Consider the following 15,932-nt stretch of genomic DNA (forward strand, 5'->3'; position numbering starts at 1 on the left):
CACCCCCAGTTCTCTGACCATTTCTACGTTTCCTTGGCAACCTTGTCTAAGCAGCTCCTTTAAGTTCTGGTGTTCCATCCTCTGACCTCCTTTCTGCCAGTCTAGTATTTCCTCCTGGGGCAGACTCCCTCCCTTCCACACCGTCATTGCTACAGAACAAAGTTAATACGCACTAAAGTAGCATCAATGGCCCTCCCTGGTCTGGCCTCCACCCCCTCTCCAGGTGCAGCTCCAGCCGCAGCACCCCTCGGTGGACTAGGCCCCCAAAAGCTCTTCCCCTCTGCCTGTATTCCACCTTTTTTCAGCTAAAATGCCAACTCCGCATAAAGAATTCACTGCTCTTTCCTCTGCTTTCTCCATATTGGGTGGATCTTTCGGGTGCAAGCAGAAACACGAACTCTGGCCGGCCAAACAAAAGAAGGGATTTACTAAGTGAGCGCAGAGGTGTCTATTGGCACCTGGGGCTGGCGGGGGGGGGGGGGGGGGGGGAGCCGAAAGGTGAACGCACAACGGTAGTTGAGATGAGCTTAGAGAAGGGAGTATTTATAAAAGAATGGTCAGAGTTAAGGGAAATCATAAGAGATGGTGCAGACTCAGGGCTAGTGACAGAACTGCTCGCCGCCCGGCCTGAAGGAACAAAGGAGAGCAACGGAGGAAGGGACCCCCTGTTAGTGATCTCTGGATGAGGAAAGCTGCCAACCCACAGCCAGGCAGGCAGGCAACCAAAAAAATAAGTACTTGAACTCCTTCTCCTGCCCTTGGACCTCCTACCAGTGCCTCCCACCTGCTGACCCCAACAGGAAGCTAGAGGGTTTTGTGTTCCACCGGGGCCAGCCTCCCAGGACACAGAACAGGGGGGAGAGGTGGAGGGGAGTGGATGCAGAGGGTGACAATCTTCAGCCCAATCATGGAACTGAAGGAAGAGCTTCATAACCAAAAACCAGGTCTGCAAGGTGTCAAACAAGCAGGAGACAGGGCCAAGGCCTCACAGATTCAGCCGGTAAAGATACAACAAGCACCTTTTGGTTCAGACAGCCGATTACTTACACGGGCAGAAGGAAGATCGGCCGAAGGTGCCTCACGGTCCTTGTTGCACACAACGGAAGGATGGCTGCAGTGAGGGCTGGGGGATCTCCTGTTGCTGAGAAGCCAGTTCTAGATGCAGCCAGGCTGTTTTACCGTCTACAGCTCTATTCGGAAGGAGGTGGGGCCGGAAGTCTCAGACCTATCAGAGCCTGGGAGATGATGGTTCCTGACTCTCCTATGGGATAAGGTCAGTGGGGATGGCCTTGGGTCGGTGCCTCACAAGCCTCCCATCCTCTCTGGTTCCTGGAGGATCTCCCAGACAGCCTGCAGGTCAAGCCTTCGCCTGTGTGGCCAAGGTGAGTAAGTGCCAGGGGACCAGCTGTTCCCCACAGAGGTCTCTCAGGCAGCTCCACAGACCTCAGTGGCACAAGGCTGGGGAGCTTCTCTCTAAAGCACCAGGTCTCAGATGCCTCGGCTGCAGCCACTCTCTCTTCCAATTTTCAAATTCTTGGCAGAGAATTCAGCTGTCCCAGCCTCGGTCTGGAATGGACACCATCAGCTGTGGCCAGGGGCAGACTCACCACGGACAGAGGGAGGCTCTGAGCCACTCCTGTGTGCCCAGCAGCTTTCAGAGATAGGCCACACCCGTCTAGACCCTACTTGCTTCTGCTCTGAAGCAGTGTTATTTCCATCCCAACGAATGGTGAGGGAAGTCGAGAGAGAGGCCTTTGAAGACAGCGAAGACAGAGTGATTGGCGCGACTCTAACCGCAGCCCAGCCTGCACGGCGGAGGCAAGATCTGACCTGACTGGAAGCTGGAGCAGTTTTAAAGACCGGAGTGTAAAGCGGCATATGTACAGTTGTTAACATTTGCAAATCATCTAAAGAGAAAGACGGTATCAAATTTATTATCCTTAAGTTCACAATGACATGGAGAAATCACGTGCGGGAATGTTTCCAGCTCCAGTTAAAAGAGGAAGCAGAAAGTGGGCTTAGGAGGGACCAAGGGAAGCCTATCTTAACCCGTGGACACCCAGGCCTGGTTCTGCTGGTTTATGAGGAGGTGAATAACCCGGCAAAAGGTGAATCAATAGGCCCCTGGCTGTAGGGGAAGGGATTGTGGTCCTTTTCTTCCTATCATTAAACGTTTCTAGGAACACACAGGCGTGAAGACCTTCCCACACGGTAAAGAACATCATCTCTGCACACTGGACCCAGCAGAGCCCCGGCTGGGAAGAGCCCGCGGGCAGGCAGACCGACCGGCAGCCCTACAGCTTGGTGGGCTGCGTGGGGGTGAGGTGGGCAGGCCCGCTGGGCGGGGGCAGCACCAGAGGCAGCGCGTTGCCGCCCTTCTCGTGCCAGCACGTGTCCAGGATGGGGTAGAGCTTGCCCTGGAAGTCAGCCTGGAACGTGTAGAGCGGCCGCAGGTCATCGGGCCGGTCAGCATCAAAGAAGGTGAGCTCGCCACGCTCGTAGTGCAAGTAGACGCCGATGCGGTGGGGGTGGCCGGCCACAGGCAGGGGCACCCGAGGGCAGCCGAAGGCCTCGTACACCCGGCCCTCCTTCAGGCCAATGAGCCACACGCCATTCTCCGGGGACTTGCTCAGCCTGCCCTTGCGACTGGCCGTGCCCTTGATGACCCCCAGGCGCCAGTCGCTCTTGCTGCCCACCACCACCTCCCAGTAGTGACGGCCGCAGGAGAAGCCCCGGCTGGCCAGGACACAAGTACTGTAGTCAAAGCGCTCTGGCTGGCTGGCTCGCCGCTGGGCCAGGAGCCCACACTGCACCACCGTGTTGCCCTTGGAGAGTTCCAGGAGTGGGTGGGCGGTGGCGGGGTCCAGCTTGAGGGACTCCGGGGCTAGGAAAGATCAAAGAAGTGTGTTTTCCAGCTACACAAAAGGCAACAGACCCTACCCCAGAGGGAGGCCCTGAGCTCCTCAGGAGAGGAACTGCAAAGGCCTCATCCCAGAATCGGAGGGGCCTTCTGAGAAGGGGCACAGAAGAGGCAACCCTGAGGACTGCTGAATGAACAAACAATGCCTGAACGGTGGGAAAAATGGGGCAGCTGTGAGGGAGGCATTCTGGTAAGGGAAAGGGCACGCACCTGCCTGCCTAAGATGGCGGTGCAGATGGAAGGTCCTGGAAGACAGCCCGTCACTTGTGCACCACAGCTAAACTCCCCAGGAGAATCCTTATCAAGTGCAATTGTTTTGATACCCTACCAGCCCATTCAAGGACAAACTGTCCCAACTGACCTCTGGATTACCTGCCAACTAATCAATTTGCACCAAAACCACACAAACAACATTCACGACCAGAGATCATCAGGTTTTTTCCTCCCCTCCCCTTTTTGTTTTACAATAAACCCTATTTTTGTCTTTGTTAGATGAAATCAGCTTATCGATTGATCTCCCTTATGTGCTAGTAACAAAGGAATTCGTTAAATGTCTTCGTGTTATTTTTTGACAGAGCGATAGCTACCATTTATTAAACACGAAACTATGCACACACATTTGAATGTTTATAAACTACACAGCCCAGCAAGGTGGACTTTAATACCCCCTCCTTGCAGATGAGGAAGCAGACTCAGATTACAGGTTGGATCTCCAGCTAGTAAGGACAGAGCTGTCTGGTGGAGCCCCAAAGCCACGCTCTCAACACTAACCTACGCGAACACCCTTCCAGTCTTCTGCACCCTAAACTCTGGCACAAGTGACAAACTGCTACCCACCCTGCACGGCAGCCCTCAGGGAAGAGAACGGGTTGGAGCCTTACCCGGCAGAACTTTTCGGAAGAGCCTTTTCCACACAGTCAGCTTGATGTCAGCCTGGTGGAGGCCTGGCTTGAAGGAGATGGGGCTGAAGGCGCCTTCCAGAGGCCGGGCCTGCTGGAGCTCTGCTCTGAGGGCGACAGACCTACGTGATGGCGGGGATGCACACCGCGTGCCCCAGCCCTTCACCCGTGGGCAAGTCCAACCAGCCAGTCACAGCTCAGGACACTGTGCACTCAAGAGGCCCATCATTTCCTCCCCTCCACCCCACTCTCAGAAGCCCCGCCCCTTCCTGGAAGGAGAAACACTACATCAGTGGTTCTCAAAGGGCATCACCTGGAGGCTTGTCAGAAATGCAGATTTCTCGGGGCCACCCCAGACCTGCTGAAAGCGATTACTAGGGCTCAGTGATGTTTTCAGGAGCCCTCCAGGTGGCTCTGATGCACACTAACATTTGAGGATCGCTTCTCGATATTGGGCGACCCTGGCCCCTGGCCACAGCTGGAGCGGACACCTGCTCCCAATCAGCTACACTGTCCATTCTTTTAAACCAATGCTCCTAACCTGACTATCCCGAAGACCAAAGGAAATTTAAAACAGACAAGGAGATTCCCACAATCAGGATCTGAGGAAGGCTAAGAACTGCATGGCTATTCATTTGTTGGGGCTGGAACATGGATCCAATCCCTTCCCACAACCCATGGTGCAGGATTAGAGGCCCCTCATCCTGGCTCTTGCCCACCTCTCCCACTCATCGCCCATTCTGCCCTGTAGCCTACATTTTACCCCATTCGTACTGAGTTCACATTTCTCCCAAGTCTGCACACTTGAGCCTTTCAGATGACCCTTCCCCACTCTGCTTACCTGGCCAACACCTGTCCTCTGCCCTAAGCTCACCCCCTGCCATCTTCGCCAGTCCCACCCCCCCCCCCGCCCCGCCCCCAACCTCAGGCACCTCCTCCTGTTATTTCTGTAGCCCGTGTGAACTTCTCTGGTCTTAAGTACCCACAGTGATCAGTGATGTAACCGGAGTTCACCATCCGCCTCCCACCAGTCTTTGAGACCCTTAAAGGCAGGGGCATGACCTTCATCTCCCTGTTCCCTGGGCTCAGTACAGAGCCAGATGTGGACAGCTGCTGACAAGGCACTGGTGCAGCTACAGGCAGGAAGTAGGGTAGAGGAGCCACCAGATCCAAGCTGAGAGCTCCCTCCAAGGTTATTACCTGGAGGCCGTGGAGTGATACTTCTGGAAAACAAGACAGGTGGGTTAAGGCATGGGGGAGGCTCTTGGGGCCCTGGGGACCTGGGCGTGGGTGACACTCCCTTGTCCACTCACCCGGATGAACTCATAGTGACTCTCATTACTGAACTGCTCGAGCACACGTTCAGCCTGGCCCAGCCGCTCCTGAGTGCCCTTGGCCTGCTCCAGCTGCATGTCCAGGGAGGCCACAAGGCCACGGGTATGACCCTCCAACCCCTCCAGGCAACGGGCCTTCTCCTCATCCACCAGGTGGTGCAGCTCCTGGAACTCGCGACGGATCACCCAGCTGAAGACGTCAGATTCATTCTGGGACGAGAAGGGGCTGGTCACGGCCAGAACCTCAGCCAGAACCGCCTGCTTCCGGCTGACCCCCGTGTCCTCAGGCCCAGGCAGCTTAGGCCTTCCTGGGCTTTTCCAATCCGAGCTGGTTCTAGTACTTGAGTTGCAGGCTGACTCGTGCGCTGTTCACACTGTGCCTGGGCACCCCCCGTGTGGCCACGGGGGACAGCAATACAGGCAGGGGACAGACTGGGCCCCAGCACCCATTTCAAACACAGTGGCTCTGCTTTCTTCGGTCCTAACTATTAAACGTGCAAGTAAGATTTTGCTTCAGTACAGGGTTCCACAACTGGAAAAGGTCTGAAAGGCCCTGGGAGGGCAGACTTCAGAGAGCCAGATTCCCTGTGTAACCCTGAGTTCAGCCTCCCTGTCAGGCTGAGGAAGGTTAACCAAGAGGACCCTCAGGGGACATGGGTCTCCTGCTTCTGTTTCACAACTGCCTGCAGGGCCTAGGCTCCACATGCCTGCAGCCCCAGTGTGCCTGTCATTCAGGAAAAGCAGAAAGCCACCAAGGGCTTCAGGCCTTTCTACACTCTGCTCCAAGCTACTGGGCAGGCTCCACAGACTGTCAAGGTCAAGCAGACACAGCGAGTCAGGCGTTGGGGGGGGGGGGGGTTGGGGGTGGGGGCAAGAGAGTCATGCCCACACTTTGAGCTGTTTACATCTGGTACTTAGGTTCTGTGTTATCTCAGTCCCAAGGACAAGAGGGACACAGCCAATTTGGACAGAGTCCTGACAACTGAGTTGATTCCCCTGAGGGGATTTGCCCTTTCCCCACTCCGCCCTGCAATGCTTTGAATTCTGGCTTTATATGAAAGCATGGGTTTCTGTAAAGGACAAATCACAACTGGGCTCTGCAGGAAAGGGAAGGTGACCAGCCCCAGGGTCAAGGGGACAGAGGGAAAGGGCACTCACGACAATCCGGGTCCTGTTGTTCACCAGCTTGGCAATATGCTCATCCACCTTCTTCTGCTCCTGCTTCAGGTCAGAGATGAGAGCCGCTAGCTCCTCCTGGAGGCAACGTACCACGGCCTCATGAGTAGCTGACCCCTGCACGCTTTCAGCTCCTTGGGGCCAGCCCTGGGCTTCACCCATCCAGGGGACATCCCAGTGGCCACAAGCACTCCCAGTGGAACCAGGGAAAGGGCTACCCGGGTACTCTTGACTCCAAAACAGGTGAAATTATTCAGGAATATTCCACATCGAGGGCAGGAATTACCCAGACAGAAAAGGATCTCCAGGTCATTCCTCTGCAGGACATGGAGACAGACCCTAAACGTTGTTACAACTACCTGGAAGTCACCACACAACATCCAAGGGGGGCAATGACCGGTCTGAAGCCCACACTCCCTGAACAGAACGCTGGACGACCACATAAACTGCCTGGTCACCAGCAGATCTAGAATCAGTGGGCATGTGATCAAGAGCATCACAAAAAGGCTGGCTCCAAGTGAGGCCAATGGTGCATACAGTAGCCCAGGTTATACCTGGGGATTCCCCAATCCCTATAAAGACCTGACTCAATTGCTGGCAGGTTTGGGCCTCCCCAGGCTGAAGTAAACGCACTTCTCCCAGCCTTCCTGGCCCCAAATCTGATGGAGTCTTAAAGATTCAACCAGGACCACCTAGACTCCCATCCAGCTGCACTACTCGAGTGGTGCTGGTTTGTGCCCATGGAGCGTACAAGTCTTTGGCTTAGACAGTTCCCAAGCAGAAGTCAGCAGCAAGAGGGGTGCCTGGCTGGCTCGGTTGGAAGAGGAGGCAACTGATGATCACGGGGTTGTGAGTTCAAGCCCCACACTGGGTATAGAGATTACCAAAAATACATAAATAAACTTAAGGAAAAGAAAAAAAGAAATCAGCCGCAAGAGGCTTTCAGGAAAGGAGCAGAGTAAAGAATAAAACCAGTGTAGGGATAAATGGACACAGAGTCTTGCTCTGGAAAACAAGACATCAGAAGATCTCATAACAGCCTGAGAACGAAATTCCAGTAGGAACTCTCCTGAGGCAGAGAGAGATGGGATTAGTTCTTTTCGTCAACTGGGTCACAGTGAGAGTAAACAGAAACACACAAATAAATAATCTCAAGATCTCAGTCAACAGGAGGACAACAGGCATGCATAAAAGGGATCTAATAAAGGAACATAATTTAGTGGCATCACAGCAAAGAGTCTTGGGATCACAAACAGCCACATCCAAAACCAGGACCCAAGCCGTCCCCGGCTCCAAGCCAGAAATGATGAGTGAGCTCCTGTGTGTCTCCTTCTCTCCAGGGCTAATAAAACACAGGCTCTCGATCTCGCTGCACTGCAATCTGGCTTCCTCCTCCCACACTCCACTGAAACGACTCTTGCCAAGATAATCAATTCTTACTGCTAAACCTAACAGACTCTTTCCAATCCTCAGCAGGCATTTCACACAAGTGATCTTGTTCTCATTAAAACGCTCTGTCCTGATCTCCAGGAGGCCGTATTCAGCCAGTGTTCCTGTTCCCTCTGCTGATTCTTTCTGTCCTTTTTTGGGGTTCTTTCTCTACCCGAATCTTAAACCCTGGTGTCCTTTGGGGGCATCGTCCGTATCTTCCCTATCACTCCGAAGACTCTCCTGATTGGTCTTCTCCACTCCCGTAGCCTCAATTACCACCCATATGTAATTCTCCCAATCTTTTATCCCCAGCCTCAGTCTCCAGTCTACCCCCCAGCAGTGTTTGGACCACATCACCACTCTGCTTAAAACCCTCCGGAGACCCCACCATGACGGTGCTCTGAATAAACTACAGATCCCTTCACATTTCACAGAAGCCTTTGCAAGACCTGGCTCCTGCTTACCTCTCTCCAGAGCTTGACAGAACAACTTATAATTCTTCAAATATGTCTCCTGATCTTTTGCAGGGCTGTCTTTATACGTGGAATGCTTTCCTCCCCTTTTTTTCCTACCACGTCCTCCTTGCGGTTCAGATCTTGGTTTAGCAGTCCACTTCCTCCAGAGAACCTTCCCTGACTACCTGAGGGCATGCAGGAGCTACAGTCCAGATGGCCTCACGATTGCCTGTATTTAACCTTGATGGTAGCACCCAACACATGGGGACCGTCAGACTCCCAGATTGGGAGCTCCCCGGGGCAGGCCAAACCACTTGCCCACTATTGTACCATGTGCTCTAGCATATCTAGCACAGGTTAAGTGCCAAGCACATGTCTGTGGGTCCGAGGGTCTGGTGGATGGCCTGGCTGGCCCTGTGCACATTTCATACTTGTCTCCCAGGGTTCCAAGAGCAAAAAAACGCTGCTCACTCAGCCAGGAAATCCCAGAACAGTGACAGGGGACCCCTCTGCCTTCATATCTGGATGCTCTTTCTTTTTCCCCACCCCTATCACCTGTATTTTGTCATTCCTTACCTTTACTCTCCCTTCCTCCCGAACACTCTGCCAGGTGCCCTATAACAATTCACTTTCCAGGATCCTTCCTGCCTCTTTTGATCTGTTGGCAGTGGAAAGAAAACTGGCCAGTTTGTGTCCTACCTCTGCCACCCACAAGCTGTATGACCTTGGGTTAAGACCCTTGGCTTCTCTGAGCCTGTTTCCTCATTTGTAAAATATAGTGAGAACCCCACCCTTCATAAATCTTAGATCAGTGTTATTCACCTTAAATAATGACGTGCTAAATCTAAGTTCATGAGGGCAGGAATCCACTGTTTCCACAAATACATTTTGAGCTTTTACTACATGCTAGTCATGGCTCTAGGCATGAAAATACCCAAGGAAACAAAGTGCTTTCCCTCATGTGGAGTCTGGGAGAGCACTCAAAATATGGATGAAAGCTGCGAAGAAAAACCGAGCGAGGGAAGGGGCTAGCACTCGACAAGGACTCTCCATCATGCCTGTCTGCAGTGCCCAGCACCTGGAGATTGGAGCTGCTGAGAACACACTCTACAGAGTTCAGCTCCAGGACAGGGCTGCAGGGCGCCGGCATCCTGGCCTGGGACCCTCCTGTGCCAGGCGATGGCGCCAGAGAGCGCAGGAGCTGGGCTCCTTGGGCGCGCCCCGCGCCCCCCACCCCCACCCGCAGCAGCCTCGCAGCCCACCTTCATGCGGCTGTAGACGGTGGAGACAGGCGTGACGCGGTGGTGCTGGTGGGAGCCCAGCAGGCCGCAGAGGCCGCAGATGAGCTCCTGGTCCCTCTCACAGAAGAGGCTGAGCGGGTTCCGGTGGTGCTGGCAGACCTTGGGCTCCGGGTCCCCGGGGAGCTGTAGAGCTTCGATCACCCGGGCCAGAGAGACGTTGGGCGGGGAGCTGCTGCTATCCACCTCCTGCCGGCACACTGGGCAGCGGAGCTCCGAGTCCAGGTGGTGGGACAGGTTCACCAGGCAGCCCTTGCAGTAGGAGTGGCCGCACTGCAGCATCATGGGCTCCTTGAAGACCTCCAGGCAGATGGGGCACTGAAGGCGGTCCTCCAGCTCGGGCACGCTCACCTGCCACGCCATCCACGGTGCCGGCTAGAACACAGGGCAGCTTTCTCAAGTCTGTTCCCTCCACACTGTGCCCCCAATCCCCCCGCCAAGTGCCACGGGAAGTTAAGAGTGCCTTAGGGTCTCCAGGCCTGGATTCCAATCCCAATGCCTATGACCTTGGGCCTATTTCCTATCTTTATTTTCTTTTTAATTTATTTTTGAGATCGTGACCTGAGCCAAAGTTGGACACTTAACCAACTGAGCCACCCAGGTGCCCCTTTCCTATCTTTAAAATAAAGGGCTTAATTGGGGGGGAATCACTTGTAGATATAGGATTCTACATTTTTCACCCCAATTTGTAGGTAAACACAAAAGGGGCCGTCTGCTGGGTCATCTGGAGTGACACCAACAATGTGCCCTCCGGCCGCAGTAGGCGTACTGACTCAGAACTGGACAGCAAAAACAAGCAAAGGTCCTTCCCACCTTCTAGATCAGTTCTCAAAACTGGCGAGCAACTGTTGGAAGCACAATTACAACCGATTCCTGCGTCAGCCCCTCACATATTCAGTGAGCCCCAGAAATCTGCATTTACAATAGCACCCTCCCTCCCCAAGGTCTTTCTAAAGCAGAGAGTGCTGTCTTAACAACACTGCTCTGGAGACTCGGAGACCGAGGAGGGTGGCCTCCTAAATTCGCACCCACTCCCTGTGCAAAATGATCGGCACTGAGAGAGGACAAGCACCAGGTGCAAGTTGGCCACGGACCCAGGGAGGGCCCCCACAACGAACTACCTGCTTTCTCACAATCCACTGAGACGTTCGCTGGATCTGCTCTACCTTCTCTTCTCCCCAGGTTGGGACAGAGGCACTAAGAGATGTGGGGATTGTAGCTGACCACCTGCTCCACCCTTTGTCTCTGCCCCTTTCCTCCTCCCCTTTCCCAGCAACACTCCTATGTCCTCAAGGTCACCCAGAATCAGGTGGAAACTGGGCCACATCACGAGACGGAGGAGGCAGCCTCCTTTCAGCTGGCAACGTTGATAATTCCAACATTCAGGCACTCACCTTGGCCACGCTTCGGGGAAGCGGGGGAGACAGAGGAGTGGTCCCCCAGCCACACCTTACAGACCCCAAACAGGAGTGGATTCATGTTTTGACACAACTCTTTCTGAATCTATTTTTTTGAAGACATTTTTATTTATTCAACTTCTTGAGACAGGACCTCTATAAAGTACGCATATCTTAACTATACACTTAATGTACACATTTCACACATTTACTCACCCTCGAGATCAACACACAGAATGTTTCCAGCACCCGGAAGACACTATGTGCTCCCCAGTCAGAAGCCCCTGGCAAGGATAGCTATTCCCTTGACTCTTATCACCGTAGATTTATATAGCTTTATTTTGACATTCAAATAAACAGAATTATCTAGGTTGTGCTCTTTCGTGTCTCACTTCCAATACAATTGAATACCATTAATACCATTACTCAATACCGTTGAATTGGCAACCTTTTTATACAAAGCCTTTCAAAGGTTTAGGAGTTCAATGGCTTTTTTTTTTAAAGCTAATTTACTTATTTTGAGAGAGTGTGCACATGCAAATAGGGGAGGGGCAGAAAGAGAGAGGAAGAGAGAGAATCCCAAGCAGGCTCCATGCTGTCAGCACAAAGCCCAATGTGGGGCTCGATCCCACCAACCGTGAGATCATGACCTGAACCTGAAGTCAAGAGTCAGATACTTCACCGACTGAGCCACCCAGGTGTCCCTAACGACATTTCTTTATGCAGTTAATAAATATTACAGTCAGAAAATGCTACACATATCATGGAGGTGGGATAAAAAAATTACTGATTTGAAAAGGAAGAGATGGAAGCAGGTCTCCAGGAGTGTTAAGAAACAAGGAGCTCAAGGGGCGCCTGGGTGCCTCAGCTGGTTGAGCGTCTGACTACTGATTTCAGTTCAGGACATGATCTCATGGTTCATGAGTTCAAGTCCTGAGTCAGGCTCTGTCTGTGCTCAGTGCAGAGCCTGCTCGGGAGTCTCTCTCTCTCAAAATAAATAAACACTAAAAAAAAGAAAGGAAAGAACCAAGGAGCTCTAGACCAGTAAGAGACAACTCCCAGAGACCTAAGCATCCCTGTCTGCCAGTAGGGGCCCTCTCTACCCCATGACAAGCAAGACCAAAGTCTGGCACAGGCATGTTGAAGGCTAATTTGATTTGTTAATTCAACAAACATTTATGGAGCAGCCGATATGTGTCAAGCAGCAAGCTGTGCATTAGGGAAACATCAGGGAACAAGACAGATGAGGTTTTTGTCCTTTCAAAATTTGTAATATGACCGTAGTAGGAGTGAGGTAGGATCATCAACAAGAAAACATCATCGTATTTAATGTGACGCAGGAAGGAAACAATGTGCTGAGAAAGAATGGCAGGAGGGAATAGGTTGTTTGAGGGACAGAAAGGCCACAAACAAGGACGGGAGAGAGGCCTCTGCAAGCGGAGTGTGGCCCCCTGGCCAATTCCCAGCAACGATGTGGGGACCTCAGGTGTAGAGCCGCAAGGATCTAGGTTTACCAACATGAATGAGCTTTAGATTCTTTAGAAAGGGGCAGCGCAGTGTCTTTGAGGATGGATGGTTAAGACCCGAAGGATACAAACATGCCAACTGCCTGAAAAACTACAAGAGGGCAGACCAGGCCTGGGCAGCAAATGCAAAGGCTCTGAGGCTAGAAAGAGCCCAGTATTTAAGAGATACACTAGAGAAAATCTAAGTAGCTGGAGCGTAGTGAGAGGGAACACCAGGAGAACAGGTCAGAGGGGCTGGCAGAGAGGGCCCTGGAGCAGGGCAAAGGTTCAGATTGAATTTCAAGGGCAGTGGGAGCTATAGGAGGATTTTAAGGCAAAGGAATATCATCTGACATATTTTTAAAAGACCACTCCGGCCACTTGTAGATAATGGATCAGAGTAACTTTAGCGCCTGAGTGGATGGATCGTGAAGGCTGATAAGGAAAAGATCAAGGTAAAATGTACCTGGGAAATCTAGAGTCAGATGCCCAAGGACACCTGAGTAGCAGTGGTCTGCAGACTTCAGCAAACAACAGAATTACCCGGGGTGCTTGTGAAAATACAGACTTCTGGGCTCTAGCCTGAGTTTCTGATTCAGGAGCACAGGGATAGGCTCAAGAATTTGCATTTTTAACAAGTTTCCAGACAACACTGCTGTTGGTCTGGGGACTACACTTTGAGAACCACCGAAAAAGGCAATTGAGCACAGGAGCCTGGAGGTCTAGTGTGCAGGGGAGGCCTTAGGCTGGCCAGGTATATACCACCTGTTTACATCACATATTTAAACTTGTGGGAATGGCTGGGATCTCTCTGGGATTAGAACAGAGAAGGGCTGGGGCGCCTGGGTGACTCAGTCGGTTAAGTATCGGACTTCGGCCCAGGTCACAATCACACAGTTCATGGGTTTGAGCCCCGCACTCGACTCTGTACTGACAACTCAGAGCCTGGAGCCTGCTTCGGATCCTGTCTCCTTCTCTCTCTCCCAAAAGTAAATAAACATTAAAAAATAAGAAGAACAGAGAAGGGCTGGGGCACCTGAGTGGTTCAGTCAGTTAAGCATCTGCCTTTGGCTCAGGTCATGATTTCACGGTTCATGAGTTCGAGCCCCACATCAGACTCTTTGCTGATTCAGATCAGACTGTCTGCTGAGCAGAGCCTGATTCAGATCCTCTGTCCCCCACCCCCTACCCCTCCCCAGCTTGTGTGCTCTCTCACACATTCTCTCTCAAAATCAAAAGAAAAAAAAAAACAACTTAAAAACAGGGAAGGGCAAGGGTCCAAGGATAGGGCCCTGAGGTTGTTAGTGTATACAGGTCAAGAAGATGACTGAGAAGAGACAGCCAGACAGACAGGAAGAAAATCAGAATATGGAAGCAGATCCATTTGACCCTGAACACTAGAGAACTTTCTTAGGCAAGAATCAGGAAGACTGAGAAGATTCGGCATGCTGTTGCTAACTCCAATGTGTAGAAAGGCCACGAACAAGGACGGGAGAGAGGCCTCTGTGAGTGGAGTGTGGCCCCCTGGCCAATTTACAGCAAGGATGTGGGGACCTCAGGTGTAGAGCCGCAAGGATCTAGGTTTACCAACATGGATGAGCTTTAGATTCTTCCCCAGAGCCTGTATTAAGGCTGAGGCCTTGATTTTAGTTCATTGAGACTGGCTGGTGTCTCTGACCTACAAAATTTATGACAAATACATGAAATCATAAATATCTGTGGCTCAGAACAGCTAAATCTGTAGTAATCGATGGTGACGACAGGAAACTGATACAGAAGAGGACAAAAAGCATTTAAAGAGGAACCAACTTCATCAAATGCTGACAAGAGTCCAGAAATCTGAGGACACAGGACTATCTTATGGATTTAACATGAAGTGCAGTCTTGGTGACATGGAGCAGGGGAAACTGGTACTGTGGTGGGTTGAAGAAAAAAGGGAGGATAAGGAAGTAGAGACAAAATAATTGAAAAACGCTCTATAGCAACTTAAAAAAATTTAAAAAAAAATTTTTTTTAACGCTTATTTATTTTTGAGACAGAGAGAGACAGAGCATGAACGGGGGAGGGTCAGAGAGAGGGAGACACAGAATCTGAAACAGGCTCCAGGCTCTGAGCTGTCAACACAGAGCCCGACGCGGGGCTCGAACTCACGGACCGTAAGATCATGACCTAAGCCGAAGTCGGCCGCTTAACCGACTGAGCCACCCAGGCGCCCCCCCCCCCAAATTTTTTTAATGCTTATTTTTGAGAGAGAGAGAGAGAAAAGAGTGCGAGTAGGGGAGGGGCAGAGAGAGGGAGACACAGACGCCAAAGCAGGCTCCAGGCTCTGAGCTGTCAGCACAGAGGCCCACACGGGGCTCAAACCCACAAATGGTGAGATCATGACCTGAGCAGAGCGAAGTCCAACACTTAACCAACTGGCCACCCAGGCACCCCAACAACTCTTTTTGAGAAGTCGAGAAGACTAGGCATGGGACCACCTGCAGCAGGAGTGAGATGTGGGACAAAGGTGGGGCTTGTTTAGGGCGGGTGATTTTAGGAAACATAGAAGCTGAAGAAATGATCCAATAGTCAAGGCATGATGGGTGCAGGAAAGAGGGGCCACCTCTCAAATCCTGGAGTGGGCAAGAGCTGCAGGCCCCAGGGAAAAAGCAGGAGGGGGTGACGTCAAGGGCCATTCGTGCTTTGCACCCCCCGCCCCCACCACCGGGGAGCAGGTATGGATTCTGTGGATTTAGTGACCGCGACGTGAAGGACAACGTTGCCTTATTCTCTGACGAACGAGGCAGTTTGACTTGAAAGGCCTGTCTGCGTCTACATTTCTCTAGCACGAAAAGGTCGAGGAAAATTGAAAAAGTGGAGGTAACCCACTTAGCAAGGCCGCACACTCCCGGCAGCAGGCTGTTTCTGGAACTCCGTCCTCCCCAGCCTGCTCCCGCCTCGTGTCCCACCACAAGCCCCACCCCCACCCCCACCAAGTCCCGAGCCACTGCCAGTCCCGACCACCCGCGTGGCCCATCTCCCGCGCCATCCCACGCGCGCCCCCGGCGCCCCGTCTTGCCACAGGCGTCCCCTTCACGCGCCTCCTCCTGATCCACTTCTCCCCGCCAAGGGGCTCCATCTCTCCCAGCGCGGCACCGCCCCATCTTCCATCATGCTCGCACACATCCGGCTCCGGGAGTCCCTGTCACGTGCCCATCAAGTTCCGCGCATGCCCTCCACCTGCCCGGTCACGCCCCACGCGTCACTTTCACGAGCCTGGTCCCGCCCCGCGTGTTCCCGCCACGTGCCCCATCAGGCGCCACACTGCCCCATCACGTGTCGCACGTCCCATCACGTGATCCACCACGCACCACCGGAGGCCCCAGGGCAGTTGGCAGCTGTTGGTGCGAAACGTTGAGCGCCTCCTCGCGGCCCCCGGACGGACGCCACTGGCGGGAGTGGGCGGCGGGGTATAAAGGGGGGTGGCTGGGCCACCGCCAGGTGGAGAACGAGGGGTTGAGGGCTCGTGCGCGTC

General features: G+C 52.9%; 1 protein-coding gene across 2 annotated transcripts; it reads right to left on the bottom strand.

Annotated features, from left to right (window-relative positions):
• Positions 1-1,925: 1,925 nt before the first annotated feature.
• Positions 1,926-9,888, bottom strand: TRIM50 (tripartite motif containing 50). 2 transcript variants are annotated; one of them, XM_047089455.1, is made up of 6 exons: positions 9,478-9,888; positions 6,312-6,407; positions 5,133-5,363; positions 5,020-5,042; positions 3,802-3,926; positions 1,926-2,884 (listed from the first exon to the last, which is right to left on the bottom strand). In XM_047089455.1, the coding sequence occupies exons 1-6, from the start codon at positions 9,874-9,876 to the stop codon at positions 2,295-2,297; spliced, it is 1,464 nt and encodes a 487-aa protein (XP_046945411.1). In that variant the 5' UTR covers positions 9,877-9,888; the 3' UTR covers positions 1,926-2,294. The 2 variants fall into 2 exon arrangements, with proteins under 2 accessions (XP_046945411.1, XP_046945412.1); XM_047089456.1 differs by having other exon boundaries at positions 5,020-5,039; positions 9,478-9,876.
• Positions 9,889-15,932: the final 6,044 nt, after the last annotated feature.

Source organism: Lynx rufus, unplaced genomic scaffold, assembly GCF_022079265.1.
Source record: "Lynx rufus isolate CCGP_SWC_20201006 ecotype Redwood Valley unplaced genomic scaffold, mLynRuf1.p SCAF_27, whole genome shotgun sequence".
Taxonomy (NCBI): domain Eukaryota; kingdom Metazoa; phylum Chordata; class Mammalia; order Carnivora; family Felidae; genus Lynx; species Lynx rufus.

Bases quoted from the DNA above. Each gene is read 5' to 3' on its own strand.
- TRIM50 (XM_047089455.1), bottom strand. From the start codon at position 9,876: ATGGCGTGGCAGGTGAGCGTGCCCGAGCTGGAGGACCGCCTTCAGTGC. The intron at 5,364-6,311 runs GTGAGTGCCCTT...TTCTCGTCCCAG, and splicing joins ACAACAGGACCCGGATTGTC to AATGAATCTGACGTCTTCAG. The intron at 2,885-3,801 runs GTAAGGCTCCAA...GATCTTTCCTAG, and splicing joins CTTCCGAAAAGTTCTGCCGG to CCCCGGAGTCCCTCAAGCTG.